Below are 23,688 nucleotides of genomic sequence, written 5' to 3'. Positions count from 1 at the left end.
CACAAGCAAGAACCACTTCCAGTTTGAACCAGATGCGACTTTGCAGGGGAAAACAAGGGCCGATTTATTACTCTGGAGCAGAAAACGGAAACCTCCTCCAATCATAACCGCTGTCTGAGCAACCACAAGACGCAGACATGCCAGCAAGTCAGCTGGTTGAAACACATCGAGCTCAGCAACAAGAGGGTCACCCAGTAGGGTCCTCTCCGCCTCACCAGGCTTTGCCATAACCATTTCAGAAAGAGCAACAAGGCCATCAGGGCAGGAATTGAGACACACACATGCGCGTGCGCACACACACACACACACACACACTCCATTAGCAAAAAGGTCCCTAAAGCCCATAGAGTTAGTGTAGGATATTTCCAAGTCAAGGAAGTATAAGACATATCCATCGAAAAGGGATGCCAGCCATGATGGGTGAGGCTGATGGGAACGATGGCTGTTGAGCTGAATAAAGGTTGGGTAGATGACTATTAAATCCACCACATAAAATGACCCAAAGGCAAAAGGGGCCACAGGGTTTTGGCAAACAGAATGAAGCCCGTGGTGGGTAATATGTAGGTAGACTCAGCAACCGGGCACAAGGGTTTTTTGCCAAACTGTTTCCACCCTCCTGCCTCTTGTCTTCCACCCAGTCTTGGCCCAGAGGATGAGGCCCATCTGGCCGGAGAACAGAGGACAACCCGGCATGGCAGGATCTCCTCCACAGGACCTATGGAGGAAGGAGGGCATTTGCTGTCCATCCATCCACCCTGGGACCCAGTGTCTCCATTTAGCTTTCACGGAGGGCTGATGCTCTTCTCTTCTGAAGAGTCCCCCCCCCCCCTCCAGCAGTGGCCTTTTGTGGCGCTCAGCCCTCATGCTTTGGATCAAAAGCCCCCATGCCGCTGGACGCCCTTCTCTCGCCAGTTTCCAAAGGACCACTCTGGAGCCGAGCTTGGAAAAAGGTCTTCTTCTGAACTCTCGGCGACCTCCAGCCAGTAAGTAGGGTAGAACTTTTCCACGTTCTGCTCTAGGTCATCGCAGGACCCCAAAGCGCCGGTTTCAATCCAGCATCACAAGCTCTAGCTTTGGAAAAGAAACCCACCGAAGCCCCCCATCACCACCACCTGAAAGCAAAAGCTGGGGGGGGGGAGGGTCTATTGGGAAGTGAGACTGTCGGCTCTCAGCCTTAAGGCTGAAAGTCCACTTCTGCAAACCTTGAAAGCAAACCGTCCACCCCTCTTTGCAAAAAGATGTCCAACACATCTTTTTGGTGCCTGCCCACCGGTTAAGGGGCCGGAGAACCACTGAGCTACCAGGAAACACTGCCCTCCCGATGTCAGTCCTGCAACACTCTCAACCCAACAACGCTTAGCATCGAAAAGCTTTTAAAATCTAGAGTAACCTCGGAGGGTTGGAGTATTAACAGAGACCAGGGGGGTTCTTGCTCAGCTGACAGCATAATAAAGGGTGTCCACACTGCACAAAATCCCCCTAGTGGCTGGGGGATTCTGGGACATGTAGTCTAAAAAAAGCTAACATTGCTACTGCTTTGGCTTGACTGGAAGAACGAGCCAGGATGCCTAGTGGTTAAGAGGGCCTGGCTAAGGCTTGGAAGGAAGACTCCATCTCTGGCCCACCCGCCCACCGGTCTCCAGCTGTGAAACTGACTGGTTTAGCTGGGGGGGGGGAGGACTCCCTCTCCCCCCCTCTGCCGTCCGGCTTCGGGGAATTCCCCCCCCCCATCGTTCCCGGAGGAAAGGCGCGCCAGAAACACAACTAAGGAGTAAACGACCAGAAGGATGATGATGATGATGATGATGATGCTGATGATGATGATGATGATGATGCGTCTTGTGGGTAAAAAGGGGCCAGGCGATCAGGGCTGCAGCCTCAACCCGCGCAAAACTGCAGTCCGGCTGGGGTGGTCCACACGTTATGCCCCGACACGGAACCGCTTTTAAGGCGGGCGCTCGTGATATTTGCCTACTTTTAGCCGAGGCCGGTGGATCGAAGCCGGGGGAGCGCATCTTGGAGGCGACGGGCAACCCCCGCCCCCATCCCCGAGCGCGAAAGGAAGGGCCCGGGCCCCGTGTGTGTGTCCCCCCTCCCTCCCGAGATGCGGGGCCCGATCCGGATTCTCCCCCCCCCCTTTTTTTTTTTTGCTCACCTCGGCCTTGGGCCTGTTCTGCAGCAGGTGCTCCAGGTAGAGGTCGGAGAGCGCCGTCCTCATGCTGCTGTTCACGCTGTCCGTCCGTCCGGATTTGAGCGTCATGATGGCTGGGCTGGGGCGGAGCGGGAGGGGGGGAAGCGATGGTCCGACCGGCCCGGGGGGAGCTCGGCCCCTCCGCTGCTGCAGGAGGACGCGTCCCGACGCCTTGCACCCGGAGCCGAGCCGCTGCCTCCGGTGCGGGGCGGAGAAAGGGCGGCCGAGTCCGCCGGCGCCGGGGAAGGCACCCGAGGGGGAGGGCGCTCCTCCGTGGATTGGGTCCGCCCGCCGGGAGGGGCTACGGCGGCGGGAGGGCTCCCGCTGGCGCCCCGGCCCTCCCCGAGCCCCTTCCTCTCTCCGGTTCCGAGCCCCAGAGCCGGATCCTTGACCCTCCGGCATCCCCCGGAGCGGTCGCTGGGGGGACGGGGCGGCTGGTTCTCACGTGCGCGCCCGGGGGTTCGACTGCGGGTCGCCACTAGCGGCAGAACGCGCGTGTGGATCCTTTGCGGGAGGGGGCGGTTTGCCGCCCTTGGAAGCTTATGCCCAATAAACCTCGTTAGCCTTGAAGGTGCCCTAAGCCCTTTATTTGAGGGGACCCTGCGTGTCAGTGTTGTTCAGACGTGCGAGCTGCTTAGGACACGTGATGAGTGTATACGGGTGGGAATGACCTGGATCTGTGCTGGAGGCGTGAAGGGGGGGGGGTCTCAGCAGTTTGCTTGCGGAGGTGTGAGCCATCACCGGGGAAAGGGGTCTTCCGGGACGACCCCATGTGCAAGGAAACCACTCTATGGTTGCAAGATCAGGACAGGAGGGAAGGGGAGTCACTCCAGATCGAATCCAGATTTGGGAACAGGTGGCCTTGGCCATCTGCTTGGCAGTAAGCTGAAACAAGCCATACAGCTATTCCATCTTCACTTGTTATAACGACAAAAAGGCACGACGCAGCCAGGATTTCAATATTTTTTTAAAGCAAAGTTTGTACACAAACAGACATCACTTAAAATTTTCAAGAACTGCTGCGCAGGAATGATTGTGTTCAGATCTTAAGTTTGTCGCCATCCAGAATTTCTGTAAAATTTCAGTAATGCAGGGACATGTAATTACCTGGGAGGCAGGGTTCCTGGTCTACTCACGTATCTTCTGAGACCGACATAACCACCTTTTTCTATTGCAGTCCGCTGTGGTTCTGTGCCAAGCAGCACTATTTGTACAAGAGAGCTGGCAAATATAGTTTGTTGGTGGTTTTGGTGAATGATTGGGAAAAGCCGCAGGGGGCCATTTGAGGCTTCCCTGAAATGCGGGGGGGGGGGGGGGCTGAACCGTTCCACTGGTGGGATTTTGGGGGTCTTCAAGGGGTTGGAAGAAGGTGCCTTCTCACTCCAGAAGGACTCTGGAAAATAAAAAGATAAACATTCTTAGCCAGTCATCTGTTGGGATTTCCATTTTTTCCAAGGTGCCTTACAGTACGAACCATACCACCAAATAGTGATCCAAGACTTGTAGGTTTAAAATTGCTTCAAGTTTTCCTTCTAGTACAATTTCAAACTAAATAAAATGTATAACTTCTGTTTCAAGGCTCCACCTGATCTGGCCACAGTGACACCTTTCTGTGTGCGTGGCCAGGTGTTAAGTTCTTCAGGGGAGACCACTTTCACAGACGCCTTTGGTGGGGACATAGGGCAGGGCCTTCTCTGTGGCTGCTCCCAGACTTTGGAACTCCCTCCCACTGGAGGCCAGGCTGGCCTCGTCTTTGCTGTCCTTTCTTAAACAGGCAAAGAACTTTCTCTTCAAGCAGGCTTTTCTTTAATGACTGTCTGTCTGAGGGTTGGTGGGGAATGGATTGTTGTTCCTTGTTGCTTTTAGATGCGTTTTTAGTGTTGGTTTCATTTACCATTTTAAATATAATATTGGTTTAATTCTTGTTTAATTTTCCTATACTTACTTGCTTTTAAAGATCGTCTTTTCAATGATGTGAGCCACCTTCGAGTCTATGGAGCACTGTTTTTCCACTGCCCGCATTAGGCAGAAGCACAAAATCAGATTATTATTGATTGAAATCGTCCCTGGCCAATCAGAGAAAACTAGAGTTGAGTATCTCCTCTCAAACAGGAATAGTAAGATTTCATACAAGGTAGCTGGGTTCTGTCTGGTGATTCTCAAGTCTCAGAAATTTCCCCATACTTGACTTGGTATCGGTATGGAGGGTTTTGAATCGCTTGTATATTTGTTTGTTTTATACTTGTTGTATACTTCTTTGTTTTATGTCTAAGTTTGATGTTATTACATATTGCAGAGATTGTGTGGACCTGGGTTGTAATAATAAATTACATTGTAACAAAGATCGCCCAGAATAATGTAATGTATTGCTCCATCCAGGCAATACATGTAAGGATTGCAGCTACACTAAAACTAAAGAAAATAAGGTGGGTGGGTGGATGACTGAGTGCCAGCTGATATCAACTCAAAAAGCCCTGGAGGATCAGCTGAAGATGGGGAAATCTGTCTGTTTCACTTTTTCCCTCATTCACATTTTAATACCTCAAGTCCTTTCCATTTCAAATATTTTATTTGCAAATGTTGCCAAATCCTTTGAAAATAAATTGAAATTTCTTATCCATCTGTGTTGGCCAGATTGAATAGGTGGAATTTTTCCAGTATAAAGAAGACCATGTTTGTCCTTCGACCTCTCTCTCTGAGTTAACAATGAGAAGCGCTTATAAATAAAGAGGTGGCAATTTTAATTCATCATCAACATTGTGGAATGCATAGGGCTTCGAAGCCAGGTTTTTAAGAGTTCAGCATCGAATGTCCTGCACTCGGGTGAATGAACGACTCAGTTTTAGTTCTTCTACTCCAAATTTTATTTTTGTTTTTATTTTATTATCAAGTTCTTTCCGTTCCCAGTGTGAAAAATGTATGCCTTTTGGAAAATCCTTCTGGAAAACAAACTGAAGCAAATTTCTACCCAGCATTCAGCTTCAGCCGAGTGAGCCCTGCCTCTGTTAAGAATAATCGCTTTTGGCTAAGATCTCATACCACATGTAATCTAAGATAATATATTGGCGAAGGAATAAGGAAGGTAGTGTTCTCTCTTTGGCCCGTTTCCTTTCAGATCGCACAGTACTAAAAATCAGAAGTGCTTCCCAAGAAAAGGACACTGCATCGCTCCGGCTGGGATTAAATATGATCCATGCCCTTGCATTTGGAAAGAGCAGGTTTTCTTTTCTGTATGTTAAGAAATCCAGCCAGCAATGGCTATTTTGAACCGACTGATGATATTCAAAAATAGCGCAGAGGGCTATTATTGAGCCAACCTGCATGACCCCAAATGACTCAGTCTTTGACACTGGAGATGTGTTTTGCCTTCTCCCTTGGGGTCTTCTGGGTTGGATTGCAAAACAGACTTGTTTTTCTCTGGATAGGTATGTCTCTCTCTCTTTCTCTCTCCCTCTCCCTGAAAGCTATCCTGCTTGGAGGCTGTCACTGAGCAAACTATCCTGACTGACCGACCAGCCTTCGCCAACAACATCTGAGGATTTAAGCAATAGGGCAGTGCAGCCTTAGGCCACCACATCATTCAGTGGGAAATTCAAAAAATAAGGTCTGTGTCTCAGAACAGTAAACAAACAAACAAACCACAAGCTGTTCCTTGCCAGTAGGACCTGAAGCCAGAGGTCCAGGGCTTAGCAGAATAAACAGGAGCAAGGACAGCCCCCCTATTAGGTAGAGGGATAAAGGAGACACTGCAAAATGCATGGATAGAAGTGGAAATCTCTTAGACACTTGGAGGACTGTTAGAGGCAGAGCTTTCTCACTTTCCTCTTCTAAGGAAATTTAAGCTCATTTTGTTTGGTGATTTGTCGGGTGCATATTTAAGCTCAGTTAAAAGGATGAGTCCTTGGCATATTTTGCGCCAAGGCTCATAGCAGATTGTGGAGGCCATGCCATAGATAATCCTCCCAGTGCCAGCCCTGGCAACCTTCTACTGTAGTTTGAAACCCAGAGGGATGGGACAATTCCTTTGCTGTCCTTGTGAGAATCTTTCCCCATAATATTAACATTCGCTCTGTTTGCTCACTTACGTGACACAGCAAAGGATCAGCATGATCACCAGGACCACTGGGAACGCATACAGGGCTGCTCTGGGGAAAGAGTGGCGGATATGAGCCCAAAGATCATCCAGATAATCTGACAGCCAGGACCGGCGGATACCTGAAGACATACAACATCTGTCAACATCCAAAATTGGGTTGCGTGAAAGGAAAAATGAGCTGACATCTTGTTGTACAGCTGTCCCTGCACAGCATCAGTGACATCATTCACAGTGGCGGATTGCAAGACCCAGGTTTTGCTGCTGATTAGTTTTTCCTCTTCCAGTTTAGAAATGGTCAGGGCATGTGTGCAATGCAACAAGGAGGCACGCAACCCGAAATTGCATAAGGAAGCTTTCAGTCAGTGGCAATTACCAATCTTTCATACAATATTCTATTCTGAAAACAAATTACAAAGAGGTGTATGTGTTTCTTAACTTGTATTACAGCCTTATGGACAGGTTATCGGGCTGTACGTTCCTTGTGTTCCTGTACTGTTATTTTGTTGTTGTTTTAATCAGTGGCAATTGGCCACTGCCAATGTCATCATTTCTGTTGATAGGTTTATCCTGCCTTACAGTATTTTAGCCTTTACCTCTGTCTCTTTCTTTTGATCGATCTTCTGGAACAATGAACAGAAAGACCACAGCAGAACCTGAATTTATGCTGATGATTAAGCACATTTTCCAGAAAAATATATAAATAACTGTGGGTAGTTATTAACTGATCAGGAAAGCTGGCAGCAGAAGGGAAAAGAAACATCAAGGTGCTTAAAAATAACTGGAAATTTAAAAAAACTTTTATTTTAGGTCTAACACATTTTAAACAGTAGTCCTATATCTGGAGCACATTGAATTTTTTTTCATGTATGTTGGCCAGTAATAAAATATTTATTTTTCTGAGCACCTTTTCCCCTGTTTCTGGTACTCTTGCAGTACATTCTGTTGAAGTTTGTGATTAATTATTAATAATAAATGCATGCCACCTAGTTGATTCTGACGTATGACAGCCTTATGGTTTTCAAGATCTAAAGTACAGTAACACCTCAGTTTGCAAAATGGATCCATTCTACGCAACATTACGTAGTACAGAAGTTTCGCAAACCGAAACACCAATTGCACTATGAAAGGGGCAGCACTATAAGCGCCATGCACCCTGGGAAAAACCTTTCGTAGTGCGAAGAAAAGAAAAGAACGTAAACCGGGGCTTTATTTTTTATGGATTTCGGATCGTAAACCAAAAATTACGTAAATGGAGGTGTTCGCAAACTGAGGTACTACTGTACTTAGAAATGGTTTACCTGTTCCTTCTTGTGCAGGTTATCCAAGAGGCTGGATCTATCCTGGGGCTGGGCTTCAGTACCCTGGATAGTTCCTGAAAGTGCAGGCTAACACCTGGAATGGATTCATGGCACCCTTGAAATCGGAGCCACTTGCTTGTGGTTGTGAAATCGAGCCCATTCCCTAAAAAGAGACAGTCAAGAGCTAGAGAAACCTGACAGTGGCCTTCATTACACATGGTGTTTGCCATAAAAGTGATGTCTGAAAATATTTTCCCCTCCTAGGGCTAGCAGCTCTTCCACATCCCAAGAGCACCAAATATTTCACAGACTGAACCTATTGGGAACGATGCTCAAAAACTCACGCTGGGTTTTGTGCCGTGGCCCTTCCTCTTGTTGCGTTGTATTGTCTTGAACAGGCAGAAGGCGGCTTGCGGTATGCGTTCCAAACCTACTGAGAGTGCCAAGGGTTTGGAGCCCCTGCTCAGCCATGTCATTGCTACCATTACAGGATGTAGAAACTGCTAGGTATAGCATGTGGAGACAGATCGTTTCTGGACATAGAAGATCCATGGCTTTCAGAAGCTGCTGGTGTTCAGCTGCCACCTGATTGCTTGGAAGCCCAAACACACTTCCTCTTGAACAAATCCTTTCTTCAAAGAACCTGCAAAATATAAGCATCCAGGGGTGTGTAAGAGGGGGAAGGACAAGTGATTTATTTCAACTGATTTTCTTGCCAGTATTTTTCATCCTAAAACAGGGTGAAATGCTGCCCTGCAGATGTTCAACTGGATTCAAATTACCGCATTACTCACTACTGGCTGTGCTGACTTGATTCGATGGGAGTTATAGTCCAACAGCGTCTGGAGGATCGCACCTGCTTGCTCTGAAACCAGCAGGAGCTGAGTTCGAAACAAAATGCATCTCAGTGCATTTGTAGGTCTGTTACCCTGTGATATGTGTAGAAAAATAGCATGTCCACCCTGGAGGGGTGTGTGTGTTGATGGATCAGTCTGTTTAAAACTTATACTGTATTGCTTCCACACAGTCATTCATATAACCCTGTATCTTTATTTCTACATTTATTTGCACTTATTTTAATACACATTAAAAGGTGAACTGAAATATATAGTTTTCGATGCCATGCACATTTCCAAATGAAATTCTGTGGAGGCTTTAAGCTGAGAACGGCATCGCTGAATTCAGAACAGTATTAAGCAAGGATAGTTGCCTGTATTTTTCCATGTGGTCGCAAGACCAGATAGGCGGGATATAACTAAAATAAAATAAAATAAAATAAAATAAAATAAAATAAAATAAAATAAAATAAATAAATAAATAAATAAATAAATAAATAAATAAATAAATAAATAAATCTGTATTTTCTAATCCAAAATTAAGAAATCTAAGTAGGGCTTAGCAAGTGAAGGGGGAAAGGGATCAAAGCACTGCAGGATCACTTTGATCCCTGCTTTCCCCTCCACTTGTTTTCATTCTCTGCTCAGCTTACTTCCATGTATAAGACGAACCTCAATTTTTAGTCTAAAGATTTTAGACAAAAGTATAGCCTTATACATGAAAAAATACGGTACATTCCCAGCTGCGCATCAGTTCAGTGGTTCCCAAGCCTGGGTCCCTAAGATGTTCTTCGATTAAAATTCCAAGACCCTTCACTACTAGCTGTGCTGGCAAGGGTTTCTGGGAGTTGTAGTCCAAATACATATGGGGACCCAAGTTTGGGGACCAGTACTTTAATCCAAGAGGTGGAAATTATTGGATATGTTGCAACCTACATATAGTGCCTTTAAGAGGTTTTGGATGAGAGGGACTTTTCTGGACTGAGATTGAATGTCAATCAATCCAATAACAGCCAATAATTCCCTCTCTATCTTAGAGTCTTTTGTCACCTTTTTACAGTTAGTCAGGTTTTGCCTGTGTTGAATCTTTCAGAGTCTATCAGAAGTGGGCAGTTAGAGCGAAGTGTTTTGTCAGCTATGTAACTAGTCAATAATGAAGCTAGTTAACTATTTTAGCTCAGTGATGTAATAACATAACATTTTTATACAATATAATATTTGTCTTGATCTATGAAGAACCATAAGGAAATGGAAATATTTTGTTCTTCCTCTTTACCAGAGTCTCTGCGTGATTGCATTGAGACAATAAGTGCCTGTTGAGGTAAACTAACAAATAAGGGACGGTCTACTGTGGGGGACTTGTAGTTTAGCTGCTGAATAATTAGAGAAATCTATTTATTTAATTTTCATTAAGGCCACACTCGATTTCCTCAGATCTTCCCCCTCCAGTTGGTTTCTTTTGAAATGTGAATCAGTCAAAGGCATCCATAGCTACATTCAGAAGCTGGAGATATACTGGTTTAAAACCTGTAGCATCTTCAAGGGTAGTTCTGAAGTGCAGATGCTCATCACAATGAGCTCCATATCACACTTTAAAGAACAGCCCAACATGCAGGCAGAAATTTGAATCTACTGTATTTGAGAGTCAGTGTGATATAGTGGATGGAGGGTCAGTCTAGGATCCGGGAGACTTGGGTTCAAATGACCATGAAAAATGCCTGGGGTTTGTGCATGAAAATGGCACATCACGGCAGGAACATTTCATGCACAGTGAAAACCTTATTAAGGTCATCATATTTTGGAAACGAATTGACCGCCTGCAACAACAGCAACCGCGTCGATTAGAGGTGGGCACGAACTGTCGGTTCAGTGGTTCGTGCCAGGTCATCCATCGTCCTTGCTTCCCTGACCCACCTCCTCTGGGCACTGCCTCTGATTGGGTGACTGTCAGAGAAGGCAGGGCCCAAAACTGTGGAACATCTGTCCATTGGTCTAATGGACAGACCAGCATAAACCACCAAACTATGGGTGATTCATGCCCATCTCTAGTGTTGAACTATAGCAACAATTCAGTCGTCGTCGTCTAGTCATTTAGTTGTGCCCGACTCTTCGTGACCCCATGGACCAGAGCACGCCAGGCCCTCCTATCCTCCACTGCCTCCCGGAGTTGAGTCAAATTCATGTTGGTTACTTCGCAGACACTGTCCAACCATCTCATCCTCAGTCGTCCCCTTCTGCTTTGGCCATCACACTTTCCTAACATCAAGGTCTTTTCCAGGGAGTCTTTTCTTCTCATTGATGGCCAAAGTATTGGAGCCTCAACTTCAGGATCTGTCCTTCCAGTGAGCATTCAGGGTTGATTTCCTTCAGAATGGGCAGGTTTGTTCTCCTTGCAGTCCAGGGGACTCTCAAGAGCCTCCTCCAGCACCACAATTCAAAGGCATCAATTCTTCGGCGGTCTGCTTTCTTTATGGTCCAGCTCTCACTTCCATACATCACTACAGGAAAAATCATAGCTTTGACTATTCAGACTTTTGTTGGCAAGGTGATGTCTCTGCTTTTTAAGATGCTGTCAAGGTTTGTCATCGCTTTCCTCCCAAGAAGAAGGCGTCTTTTAATTTCGTGGCTGCTGTCTCCATCTGCAGTGATCATGGAGCCCAAGAAAGTAAAGTCTGTCACTGCCTCCATATCTTCCCCTTCAATTTCCCAGGAGGTGATGGGACCAGTGGCCATGATCTTAGTGTTTTTTTTATTTTGAGTTTCAGACCGTTTTTTGCACTCTCCTCTTTCACCCTCATTACAAGGTTCTTTAATTCCTCCTCACTTTCTGCCATCAGAGTGGTATCATCTGCATATTGGAGGTTGTTGATATTTCTTCCGGTGATCCAGTACTAGACAGTTAGTAAAGGCAACAGGTCTCCATTGCTTGTGCAAGACCAAATTGGGCAAAACATGTGGCACTAGAATAGCAACAGATCAGAGCAATATATTGCTGCTGGAAAAATCTGTGGTTTCTTGGAGGAAACTATTAAGGAGACTGACAGAATAGAGACAGAAGTCCTCACTTTATGCTAAACAAAAAACCCCAAACAACAACAACAGCAACAATCCTGTGAGCCCTGACTCTACCAAAACACTATCTGAGATGCTGTGTTCCTTAATTCCAGGGGAAATCGCAGCCAATTAATTATCCCCTCCTCCACACTCTCTACTTCAGAGCAGCTCATGCTGCAAAACCACAATTTGTTATTGTAGGACATCCACTTCATAGCCCATTAAGCTGTTGAGTTGTTCAACAGCACAAAGGCTGAGCTCCGGAGCTTTTCTCCTGAGTCCATACGGAAATATTCTGCAAGCAATCTAACTACACCCCCTGGGGCCGAGGTGTGTTTTATTTTCTCTCCTACACAGAACTAATTTTAAAAAAAAGATATGTTGTTCAGTATGACAGACACACAAATGCACACACATGCCTACACAGGTATTTTTTTTTTGGGGGGGGATTCCCAAGTTCACATTTCCATAAAGAAATTTCCATTTCCTGTCTCTCAAAACAGGGAACAGAACAGAGCATATCACGCACTGGAAATCTGTATCCAAGGAATTTTGTATACAAAAAAATATTCACAAAACCATGCCTGCACATCAGAACTATGTGTAAATCAAAATGGATGCATTCAATAAATGTGCTTTAGTCAAAGGAAAAGAATGAGTATCGTAGCAAAAGCAGCGTTTGGAACATTACATTGTAAAAGAATCTCCTTGTATTACTAATTATTTATTGGCAACAAGGCTCTTACTGTTGTTCCTAGCATGTAATTAATTCATCATTTTGTGTTTTATTACACCTTCTGTTATCCTTACTATTAATACATAAATGTACAGGGAAGTGCTCTCTGCTACCCTTTAATGGCCAATTCTGATACTGCACACTGCAAATATTTATAAAAACACAAGAAGCAAAACTAACAAATACTTCCTTTGTCTCTTATGACCGATAAGAAAACGGCATAAAACTTGAAAAAATCCTATCAAAATGCCTCCAAATATGAATTAAATACTCTTTATAAATTGCTTTTGAATGTAACTGGGAGTTACTCATCCTACCTAAGTAACTTGTGTGTTAGTCATTAACCTAAAAGTAATAGTGTAACTACTAGTTACACTACAAAAAATGTAATGGCAAAATTACATACAGCTACCTTACTTGTACTAGTAATTTTTCAAACTCTGAGTAAAAGGCATATATCATGGGGTGCGTGGGTGGGAATGTAAAGAAATAAGGGTGCAAAATTCCACATAGGAAAATCCACAAACCGTTATGCAATCGGGGTGGGACAGGAGAGCCAGTGTGAATCTGGGAAATGCCATGAGAATGCAACTGGCAGATCTCTACATCTGCAGATCTCTGATCCGCTCTTGTGGATCCATGCCTGCACTCGGTGGGCCACCTGGGTTAGCCGCTCTCCTGCTCTATGGATGTCCTGTGGTCTTCAGGCCACAGAGGAGCAGGTTTCCCGAGCTCCCTCGGCTGCAACCGAGAATCTACACACACTGCTGTGGCCCCTGTTAATCCACTGACACGGCTGATTCTGTCGAAAGGGCTAAAGGCCAAATGAATTCCTATGTTGTCAGAGATCAGAAGGCGATGCATGCCCAGAAGTTACATTAGTAAGCAAGGCTCACCAACGTGCTGCAAGACAGAGAGTCTACGGGAAAGAGGTTCCCAATGGAATCCAGGTCCAGAAAAGCCCAGCAAAACTCTATGGCTTCTACACAGAACCTAGCAATGTTTGTGACCTCACACTTACTCACAGTGTGAGCTGCCGTAGGTTCCAGGTGGCAGCAGGTCCTCAACCCACTTGAGGCAGTCCATCCCTTTTCCCATAGCACCGTTTGGGGAATACTACAGAGCTACCTATTCTTTAAATGTATACTCAAACTTCAACACCATCAGCGTTGGTGAGACTTAGGTTTTGGATACATGGCTCATTTCGACCGAACTGGTGTTGGCTAAATTAGGTCACTTACTGTAAGGTCAGGTAGCAATCCGGTATTCCATCTGGTGCAACCTTGGCATTCACATGGCATATGCGCCTCAAGGGACCCTGGTTGATCTGCCCCCTTTAAGAAAAGCAAAGAACAGGAGTTTAAGACTCCCTGCTTTGCCCCTTCCACTTCTGGGAGGAAGTTTTCCTCAAAGAAAACTTCCTCCCAGAAAACTTCCTCTGTCTGTCTGTCTGTCTGTCTGTCTGTCTGTCTGTCTGTCTGTCTGTCTGTCTGTCTGTCTGTCTGTCTGTCTGTCTGTCTGTCTGTCTAAAAGGTACAGTGCATCAACATTGCCCAAACTGGTTTAAAAAGAAAACTTTTCCCTATATACCACTCTGTAAGCTCACAGGCTGTCCTCGGGTGTAGTGGAGGGCCCTGTCCCATTCGAAGTGTTGACACGAGATTCAAATGCCCACCCAATTCACTCTCGTACATGGAACTGAGATGGCTGTCACTTGGTCCTTTGCCTTAGGCAGCAGAGAATCTTGGGCTGGAACCGTCCAGTCACCAAACGGAAGAAGTTGGAAGAAGCAGGTTGCTGAACACTAGGTCTAGCTATTCAAGTCCTAAAAGCAGTCTCAAGCTTGGTCTGGTTCTCTGTTGACGGTCACCAAAAGAGATGTTTTCTAATGCTTGGCTTAAGGGGGCACTAAATGAAACCTGAAAGCCCTTGTCCAGCTCCATCCAGGAACAGTTTCCAACCAGGAAGGTCATAGCCCAGGGCTTTTTGCAGGGTCAGCATCAACCCAGAGTTGCCAGGTCCCAGTCTCTCGAGGATCTTCATGCTATTGCTACCCTTTCCGAGGAAAACAGTAGGATTATCAACTTCCAGCCATCTTATCCTCTCCCTGGTGATGTACATCAGTTGGGCCCAGAGAGGGAAGCCATAGAAACAGGAAGCGGCAACAGCCATGAGAAGGAAGAACCGCAAAGGGGCTGGATCCGCTGATGGCATCTTCCTTAAGCCCCCCATTCCCCCACCCCACCCCAATGGCAGATGTAGATGGTTCAACACCTTCACCAGACTTAGCCCTCATGGAAGCAAGGTGGGCCTCGAACCAGAATAGCTACAGTGCCTTCTGGTCTCCTGCCTTTCTAAAGGACTCCTTCTGCCCATGGGAGTCTCCCGGGACTCTAAGGTCTTCACTTAAACTGGCGGGTACTGGAGTCAGGGGAGTGTCAGTGGAGGCACCACAAATTTTGGAAATCCCTTCCTCCAAGAAATGGTCCTTTTCTCTCTCTTTTTGTTTGTTTACATACAAGAAAAATGAAAACATAAAACAAAAGTGCCCCCCTCACCTCAGGTAAAGGTAAAGGTTCCCCTTGACATTTAGTCCAGTCGTGTTCGACTCTAGGGGGCGGTGCTCATCCCCGTTTCCAAGCCATAGAGCCAGTGTTTTGTCCGAAGACAATCTTCCGTGGTCACATGGCCAGTGCGACTTAGACACGGAACGCTGTTACCATCCCACCGAGGTGGTCCCTATTTATCTACTTGCATTTGCATGCTTTCGAACCACTAGGTTGGCAGGAGCTGGGACAAGCGACAGGAGCTCACTCTGTTGTGTGGATTCGATCTTATGACTGCAGGTCTTCTGACCCTGAAGCACAGAGACTTTAACCCGCAGTGCCACTATGTCACCTCAGGTACCATCCGCTAATAAAATATATATATATATTATAACAACGTTCCAGTCATCTTTTAAATGATCCCTCACCCCTTCCAGAAATGCACATATTCTTGCCCTGGCTTTATTCAATACAGCATTTAGCCGCCTAGAGTGGTCTGGTGGTCCAGATAGGTGGGGTATAAATCAAATAAATAAATAAATAAATAATAAATTTATAAAGTGGCCCTTTTTCTTTATTCAATAGGCATTTATAAAGTCACCCCATATCTCATTAAATGTATTAAACTTTATAAATCCTTTTTAAAACTTAATTTCAGAAGTTTTTTGATCATTAATCACAATATTCCAGATTTAATTATACCATTAATGTGGCTGAAAAATCCAGTTCTTCTTCCACTTTTTTGCTATCAGTAATCGAGCAGCTATTATCATACAGTATTTATAATCATCTGGGTTTTTTTTTCTTGAGTTACGCAAGGGTGACGCCTTTTCTCTCGAGATCCAGAATCGAACCGCTTATTTACCACCTGTGTAAGTGAAATGGCCTTCAGCAATACATAGCCTGCATAATTAAGTTGTAAATTGCAAGCTGCCCAGAGAGTACTTTAAGTGCTATGGGGTGGTATCTAAGCTGCACACTTAATAGATCCCAGCAACAAATTACTGCTAATTAACAAGATCCTACTTGAATTTCTTAAGTGCTCACTTGATCCTGTGTTTGGGTGCATGGAATCCAACCAGCAGTTTATTAATTAGTGACAATTTGCAGCAGCACCTCATGCTATTTCATGCATGCAAGTGCAAAACACCTCTTGAATTTTGGCTGCTCTCTTTAGGAATTTTTTTGTCTGCTCCTCAAGGTATTTTAAGACTTAGCTTTATTGTTGGTCACAGAGTTTGGAACGTTTCCTTTTTTTTTAAAAAAATGGAACTTCGTGTGTTATAGTTTATTGAGGCAGTAAAACTGCCCTTATCGCTATCATATAACTGTTTGCAAAAGCAATTCACTGTACAGTACTTTGTGTACTCTTTGGGGTATGGTGGTACTATATCAGAAAATCATAAGGACATGCATTCTGCTTCCCTCTGGTGGCTGATCCTGATTCTATACCTTAAAAACACATTTAAAAAAGTTTAAAAGATGAAATGACACAACATTCTCCTTGTCAGTTAGGTATGACAAGAAAATGATATTGTTGTTGTTATTATTATTCAAAAACTCCAGGCACCATCAACATTATAAAAACATTGACTGGTATTATATAAGAAATGTATGATGTATGGAAGTGAAAGCTGGACCATAAAGAAAGCTGACCGCCGAAGAATTGATGCATTTGAATTGTGGTGCTGGAGGAGGCTCTTGAGAGTCCCCTGGACTGCAAGGAGAACAAACCTATCCATTCTGAAGGAAATCAACCCTGAGTGCTCACTAGAAGGACAGATCCTGAAGCAGAGGCTCCAGTACTTTGGCCATCTCATGAGAAGAGAAGACTCCTTGGAAAAGACCTTGATGATGGGAAAGTGTGAAGGCAAGAGGAGAAGGAGACGACAGAGGACAAGATGGTTGGACAGAGTCATCGAAGCTACCAACATGAATTTGACACAACTACAGGAGGCAGTGGAAGATAGGAGGGCATAGCGTGCTCTGGTCCATGGGGTCACGAAGAGTCAGAAACGACTAAACGACTAAACAACGACGATATAAGAGATGCCAGTTTTAAGTGTCTGTTAAATATGACATAGTAAGTATGTTGTTCCTAATACTGCCATCTCTCTTTTTTTATAGCTCTGATGACGTTATTTCTGAAATCTGCAACTGCTTGTAATACTGTGTGAAATTTCTTGATATTGTTCCTATAGACCTGATGATGATGGGGATCACTGAAGTATGTTTCATCTAGAAGCGAGATATTCCAACCGCCAGGTCTCTGTAGCTTGCTGATTTTTCCACTTCTTTATCTTCAACTCTAGCATCTCCTGGAATTGCAATGTCAATGATCCAGACATTTCTTCATTCTATTACTTTTAGGTTCTGTCTGAATGAAAACTTACCTATTATCCTGTACTTAAATATGTTTTTTTTTAAAAAATTCTCACTCATGTTGTAATCCATTCTGGGTATAAATGGTGTGTGCGCGCATATGTGTGTTGGTATGTGCTGCCGGGATGGAATTGACTTATAGCAAACTTAATAGTATAAACAGACAAAGACCTTTCTCTTCAAACAGGCTTTCCCTGAGTGACTGTCTAGGAGACAATAAACAGAACTGTTTATATTTTGTTGCTTCTAAATCTCTTTTAAGTAATGCTTTTACCTAACATTTTGAGTATAATGTTATTAACTCTTTGTTATATTTGAATAGTTTCTGGTTTTAGCATTTAACAATCTGTTTTTAAAGATGTAAGCCACATTGTGTCCTTTTGTAGGAGAAGGGGGGGGGTAAAAATATTCTAAATAAAATAAGTAAAAAATAATAAATATTCATCACTCTATCTACTGACAGAGAGCTAAATAAATAAATCACTGGTCCAGTCTCCCTCTGTGTCTGAGGCTTCTCCTCAGATGCCAAGAAGCTGGTGGAAAATAACCATGAGCTAGGAGGTGACCTTATCTTCTGATTAATTATTACTTGCTATTATTGCTGATTTTGTTGACTGTAGGGATTTTAATGCTGGGAAGGCATAGAAACCAGTCAAGGGAGGAAAACAAGAGGAGAAAGTACAGATCTTAATTAGACAAGTGCTCTGTAATTAGGCAGCCCTGTTCTCCAACTACAGATGCAGATTTAAACCCACCAAGGCTGGACATGCACAGCTTTCGAACACCCAAAGGCCAGGCAGTTTCAGAGTTCTGCTGAGGGAAGAGAACATCTGGGAAAACAATAGTGAAGCTGATGGCATTAGCATTTATATAGCCAAAGGAGAGAGTGGAGAGAAATTATTTGAAAGGCTTGTCAGCTGACTTCATTAATCAGGGAAGAAACAAAGATAAGGTGGAAATGGGTCTGTCAATAGCTTTTAACCTGCTACCTCCAGATATTTTCGACCCCAATGGCCATCATCCCAAAGCAGGTAGGCTGGGGTTGATGATAGCTGTAGTCCCCAAACTTCTGCAGAGCATCATGCTGGGGTCTTGTGAATCTGCAGATATTGATCCCATGGATATGAACGGCACTTTGCCACCAAGACATATGTGACTTGCCTTATGCAGGCATAAATCAGCAATAGGATTCTGGCCAAAGTTTCTTAGTTCTGGCGGGATCTGTAAGAAAGGACCCATTACTGTTTGCCGATGTTATTTATGAATGCAAGAAAACTCAGCATCAAATGCAAATATATTATCATAATATGTTTCTTGCATCCAATGAAACAGGCCATAGTCCTTGAATGCTTATCTCAAATGAAATATTTTAATCTACAAAATGCTACAGGATTCTGCCGATTTTGCTGCAATAGAACAATACAGCTGTTAACCCGCGCCCCCCGGAAGACATTTTCCAGTTACTGTCATTTGCTTTCTATGTTACAATATATGTTTTCAAAAATGCAGTGGGCGGTGGGTTTATAAGCATGTTCCTTTGGCGTGTGCCAGGCTGGCTGAAAGTTCTCCATGGAAGCAAAAAACAAGTCCATCCTCACTAGTCCATTTGCTGGGTTTCACAGCCCAAAATATCCATTCGGAGAGCAATATGCTTATGCCAGCGTAGTGGATGTATCCTCAAATACTGAGCAAAGATCGGTATATCCAGAAAATTCACCACAGGGCTGGTATGATCTTGATTTCCCTGGAAAATCTGAAAAGAAGCAGGAAGTCATATAATTCCATGTTTCCCCAGGTCTCTAAATTGGCTAAGAATACACTTGAGCATTCAAGTTACTTTTGGGGCAAGATAATTACTTTAAGAGTAATTAGTTACAATTATAGTTCCAACATCAAAGCCAGTAGTTACATTACAGGAGCACGAATTCTACAAACCTTTACTCTAAGAAATGAGGAAAAGTTACATTTTTGGAGTGCAATAACACCCCATATCCTCCAACCAAATGGACACTGGGCATCCTGGTCGGGGGGGGGGGGAGTGCCTAGGAGTTGTAGTTCAGTGAAACCACTTTTCCAAGGGAGCCCCTGAAGGAGAGGAAAGTCTATAGATTTTCTGAACTACAGTTCTCACCATGCCACAGGCCATGGGGGTTCTAGGAATTATATTCTAAAAAAGTAACTTTCCCATCTTTGGAGCAGGCCCCATGAACCAGGAACACCAACGCCCACTTGTCTAATTTAGAGCCCTACCTTCTCCTCCTCCTCTTGCAAAACAGGAGTCCAGTTCTTGCCATCCAGGCTGCTTGAAAGGGAAAATTCCTGTACAAACATTTTGGTAAACACGGATTTTGCGCCTTGGGTCACGACCCCTGTCACTCGCATGGTCTTAAGAAAGTTCACCTGCAGCCACTCTGTCGCACTGTCCACCTGCAGGAGAGACCAGAGGCACCTTCAGCCTTTTGCCCCATGAAAAATTGTGGGTTTTTATGTCTTGATCCCCACATGAATTTGTCGCTGCTTGGAGCCCCAACAAATAACACTGAATTCTTACACTGACTCGTTAACCTGCAGCAATTTGCCAGCGATGTTTATTCCACTTGAATTACACCAGCACAAAAACGGAACAGGATTTTGGCCACTGGGATGACTCTTAGGATCTCTGAACTGTCATCCTCCCCTGATAAGTTACAGATAGAGACATGATGTTCAGGTAACGTGGAGCTAATCTGCTTGTGAGAACCATCCTGCAGCAAACAGCAAACGGCGAGAAGGAGGCTAACGTGATTTCCAGTCCGCTTTGCATTTAGGCAATCAGATACTGCTAGCCAAAGACTCTGATTGCACTGAATGGAATACCTCTCCAGTTCTTCCCCTAGTAGAGCTTTGAGCCATTCTGTGCTTTCCCGCCATTTTGGATTATCCTTCTCCAGGTCCCTGGGGGACCACTGGGTGCCAAATTACCTTTGGTCTCCAAGCATTGGTCCTGCCGTTCTCGTTCAGCCTGGCCTGAAAGGGAGACCACGTGGCAAACACGTTGTCAACGTAAGAGGAGGCGGAAATCTGTTCATTGGCAATCGCTTTGCTCTCCATTCCCAGTGGTATTGAACAACCTAGGGAAGACAGAGGCAAAAAGAGACATGTCTGCCCCACTCGTCTTTCAGACCCCTTTCTTCCCCACCCACCCAAGGAAGATCCTCCCAACCCTATGAATTGGAAAGGAGGAAGTTCCTACTGCCGTACTGTTCAGGTCGCAACCAATAAGCTCCAAACGTAGTGTGTTCCGGATGTTGAAGTGGGTGGGGTGGAGGCGGATGTAGCGAGTGATAATGGGAGGGTCAAAGGCGTTGTCTTTCACACCTGTTGCCCCCACATTCCCAAAGAATATCTGCACGCAAGGAGAGAATTAAAGATGTGATCAGGAACTGCCCAGGCCAACCAAGGAGTAACACTTCCACTGGTGGTCCTAACTAGAGGACACAGTGAGTCTCACAAACCTGATTCCCCATCCCTGTTGTACATGACTATAAATTGCATGGTTTGTTTTCCTTAGAAATTCAAATGTGGCTCCTTGTCCTTCCTTTTCTTGTCTTCTGATTCAAACAGGACAAGACAGACAGACAGATAGAGGAGAAACACAGAGAGAGAGAGAGAGAGACTCACCATCTGCTCACTGGTGGAATTGCCTTTGTAACTTTTCCACCTTTCTCCATCCAGGCTGTAGAAGATGACGAACTGGGAGATGTAGAGATTAGAGAACTTTTGTCGGGCTCCTTGTGTTTTTATTCCATGGAGGATCTTTGGTTGTAGCAGGTCCACCTGGACATAAACAGGTACATTCACTTCTATGGGCTTTTTGAAAGGTGCAAGCCAGAGAGGCTGCCCGTCGGAGCAGAGCACATGGAGTGCCACAGACCAAGGCCCTCTTTGCTCACCGGGGGAGGCCCCAAAGCAAGGTTCAACTAGAGCCGCTCTGGAAAAGTTTCCAGATTTATGCCGATCAAACGTACAAAGAAGTGATAAAGCCAGTGGCAAATTGACCTTTCCATCAAAACAAAATCTTGCCTGGTCTGAAGGAAAAGGGAATTCTTTCCAGCTGGTTATAGAAAAAAAAGATGTTTTGACCACAGAATTTGGACAGATTAATTGATGGATGGATATTAATTTTCACACAGGTCTTTGCCTAATGGGAGGAAGGTCAAGGCAAATAGAGCAGAGTTCCAAAATATTTCTTGTTTGAACTACACTTTCTAGAACATACCAGCCAGCATTGCTAGTAGCTACACTTACTGGAGGTCCATGGGGTCACGAAGAGTCAGACAAAGAACAACACTTACTGGAAGATTTAGGGACCAGGCCAGTAAAAAGATGAATTTTCCCAAAAAGCAGAGAACAGAGCCTTCTATATAAAGGTGTGAAGAGACATACTTCTAAGCTCCCTGGTGCTTCCCTATCTTTTGGTCATTTTGGAAGGAATTCTGTTTGTTTTACAAGGTTTCTCCATAAATGCTTTATCTAGGACAACACCAAGCACATATTATCCTTGGACAGCTGTTGGAACCACAGGACCCTCACGGGGTGCACCCACTGACATGGACCTTCCTCCCCACATTGCAGGACCTGTGAGAAGCTGCCATTTTAATTACCCACAATCCCCCAGCACAGCACTGTTCTGTGGCACTGTGGATAATTAAAGTTGAGACAGCCATTTTCAAACGGCATCACAAGGGTTCATAAACCTGTAGCCACAGACCTAAGTTTATAACAGATTGTAAAACACTAAGCAAGCTTTGCCTAGAATCGTGGGAAAAGTTACTTTTCTGGATCAGCTCAGCAGCAGTATAAAATGCATAGTCATAAAACGTGACTCAAGAGCTCATTATTCTAAGGTGGTTCCTACTCTTCAGAATAAACTGAGTTCGCAGTCAGAGATGGAGTGAAAAACTTGGTAACTCTACATCCCTTCTGAGGTTGCTATTAACATACCTGGCTGAAAGTTTTGCTCAAGGACTGGGGAACTTACCTGGATCCAAGCATTTTTTTGGGCAGTACTCCAGGCATTGATGGATCCAGATTTGTCCAGCCGGGCTAGACTGGGGAACCATTGACCTTAACAGAAAAATTAAAGAAAGAGAGAATGGGACATGAAAATAAGATTAATCCCCCCCTCCCAATGGAATATCTTCAGTCCTCCATACATTCCTATGGGTTGGTATGGAAATTTGACTCCATCTTGAAGGCTATGAGAAACCAGAGGCCATGTCTTCTTCCTTCCGTGTCCATTGTTAGACTGATAAATCTTAGGCTCTGTTTATCAGTGTCACCTTATTTTCCTCAGTCTCCGTGGTGCCTTCTGTGCCACGTGACAGTCTGATTAGAATTAAGATTTAGGGTTTTCTATCTTTGTTTGAACCCCTTCTAACTATTTTCTTGTCAGGTGAATAGCCCAAGTGTCTACATGCTCTGCTATGGAGAGAAATCTTGGGTTTTCAATCTCTCTCGTCTTACGAACATTTACAGGCAGAGATAAGAGGACCCGAAATTACTCAGTATGGAAAATATGCATGGAGCCTTGTAGGTTATTTGAAGCGATCATCACCGACTGTCCAGCTGACAGCCAGCAGAAGCTGGCAGAATTAAAATGAATGAATCACCGGAAATCTTGTACGTTCAATAAGTGATTCCCTTCACAATCATTGCGAGTTAAGCACTGCAGAGGAAGTCTGGACTAGACTGGAATAAGAATTACGGTACAGGAGAAGTTTGGAATCTCGTAAATGCTTATAAGGGAATTGATGTTTTTAAAACTGAGCAAGGATGAATTCATTATAGATTACATCAACATGTGGCTCCTTCTCTGACATCCGTTGTATGCTCTCAGCTTGGAAGCGCCTTATAACAGCCCCAGTAGAACCTGAGTCATTTTCCCAGTTCTACCACTTCCCGCAACTCAGTAAATTTCCATGGCTGAGCACAGAATTGAACCCAGGTCTTCTACATCTTAGCCCATCACTCTACCCACTATACCACATTGGAGATCCCAATTGCATCAACAAATTCAACAACATCTCAAAAAGAGATAAAGGAATTGAGACTGGGCTGAAGAAATTCGCTGTCACGTAATTTTTCATGATCTGAGAAAGACAGTTTTGGAAGGAATCGCTGATCTCATGTTATTGCAGCAAGGTTGAATTAACTGGAAGAGTCTGTTTATCAAACAGGGGGCTTTGAAATTGCCCAGAAGTACAGTGAGTGAGGCATATTTCCAAACAATTCAGCATATTAGACCCCAGGTGGCACCAAAGAGACATTAAGTCATATTTGCACTAACAAGGTTCGTACAAATGCAGGGACAAGAATTCAGGTAAAAATAAAGAAGGATCTGTGCCTTTATTACAAGTAAAGAAATTTTAAAAAACCCATGAAGTTGCCCCGCAAAGGGACGAATCAAATTTAACTATAGTTTTAATATTGTAAGACCGTTTTTTGCTTTTTAATTTTTTGCAAATTGTTTTGAGCTGTTTTTCCAGAGGGTTAATAACTGTTAAATAA

At 44.4% G+C, this 23,688-nt stretch overlaps 2 protein-coding genes and 1 long non-coding RNA gene across 3 annotated transcripts in view; all 3 read right to left on the bottom strand.

Annotated features, from left to right (window-relative positions):
• The window catches only part of MPP1 (MAGUK p55 scaffold protein 1), a 33,543-nt gene extending 31,088 nt beyond the window's left edge, over positions 1-2,455 (bottom strand). The window contains exon 1 of the mRNA XM_072981268.2: positions 2,156-2,455. Within this exon, the coding sequence (XP_072837369.1) occupies positions 2,156-2,260 (105 nt within the window). The 5' untranslated portion in view covers positions 2,261-2,455. The remainder of the gene's footprint in view (positions 1-2,155) is intronic.
• A 3,748-nt stretch (positions 2,456-6,203) lies between these two features.
• LOC144584498 (uncharacterized) lies at positions 6,204-7,780 on the bottom strand. Its single transcript, XR_013538778.1, has 2 exons — positions 7,586-7,780; positions 6,204-6,406 (listed from the first exon to the last, which is right to left on the bottom strand). It is a non-coding gene; the product is annotated as an uncharacterized LOC144584498 (long non-coding RNA).
• A 10,706-nt stretch (positions 7,781-18,486) lies between these two features.
• Positions 18,487-23,688, bottom strand: part of F8 (coagulation factor VIII) — a 41,254-nt gene continuing 36,052 nt past the window's right edge. The window contains exons 21-26 of the mRNA XM_072981049.2: positions 22,160-22,245; positions 20,800-20,955; positions 20,380-20,524; positions 20,101-20,249; positions 19,390-19,566; positions 18,487-18,892 (exon numbers count right to left, since the gene is read on the bottom strand). Of these exons, the coding sequence (XP_072837150.2) occupies positions 18,737-18,892; positions 19,390-19,566; positions 20,101-20,249; positions 20,380-20,524; positions 20,800-20,955; positions 22,160-22,245 (869 nt within the window). The 3' untranslated portion in view covers positions 18,487-18,736. The remainder of the gene's footprint in view (positions 18,893-19,389; positions 19,567-20,100; positions 20,250-20,379; positions 20,525-20,799; positions 20,956-22,159; positions 22,246-23,688) is intronic.

This window comes from Pogona vitticeps, chromosome 11 (genome assembly GCF_051106095.1).
Source record: "Pogona vitticeps strain Pit_001003342236 chromosome 11, PviZW2.1, whole genome shotgun sequence".
Taxonomy (NCBI): Eukaryota; Metazoa; Chordata; class Lepidosauria; order Squamata; family Agamidae; genus Pogona; species Pogona vitticeps.
Note: the sequence above shows the minus strand (reverse complement) of the source record. Positions and strands in the feature narration are given on the sequence as shown.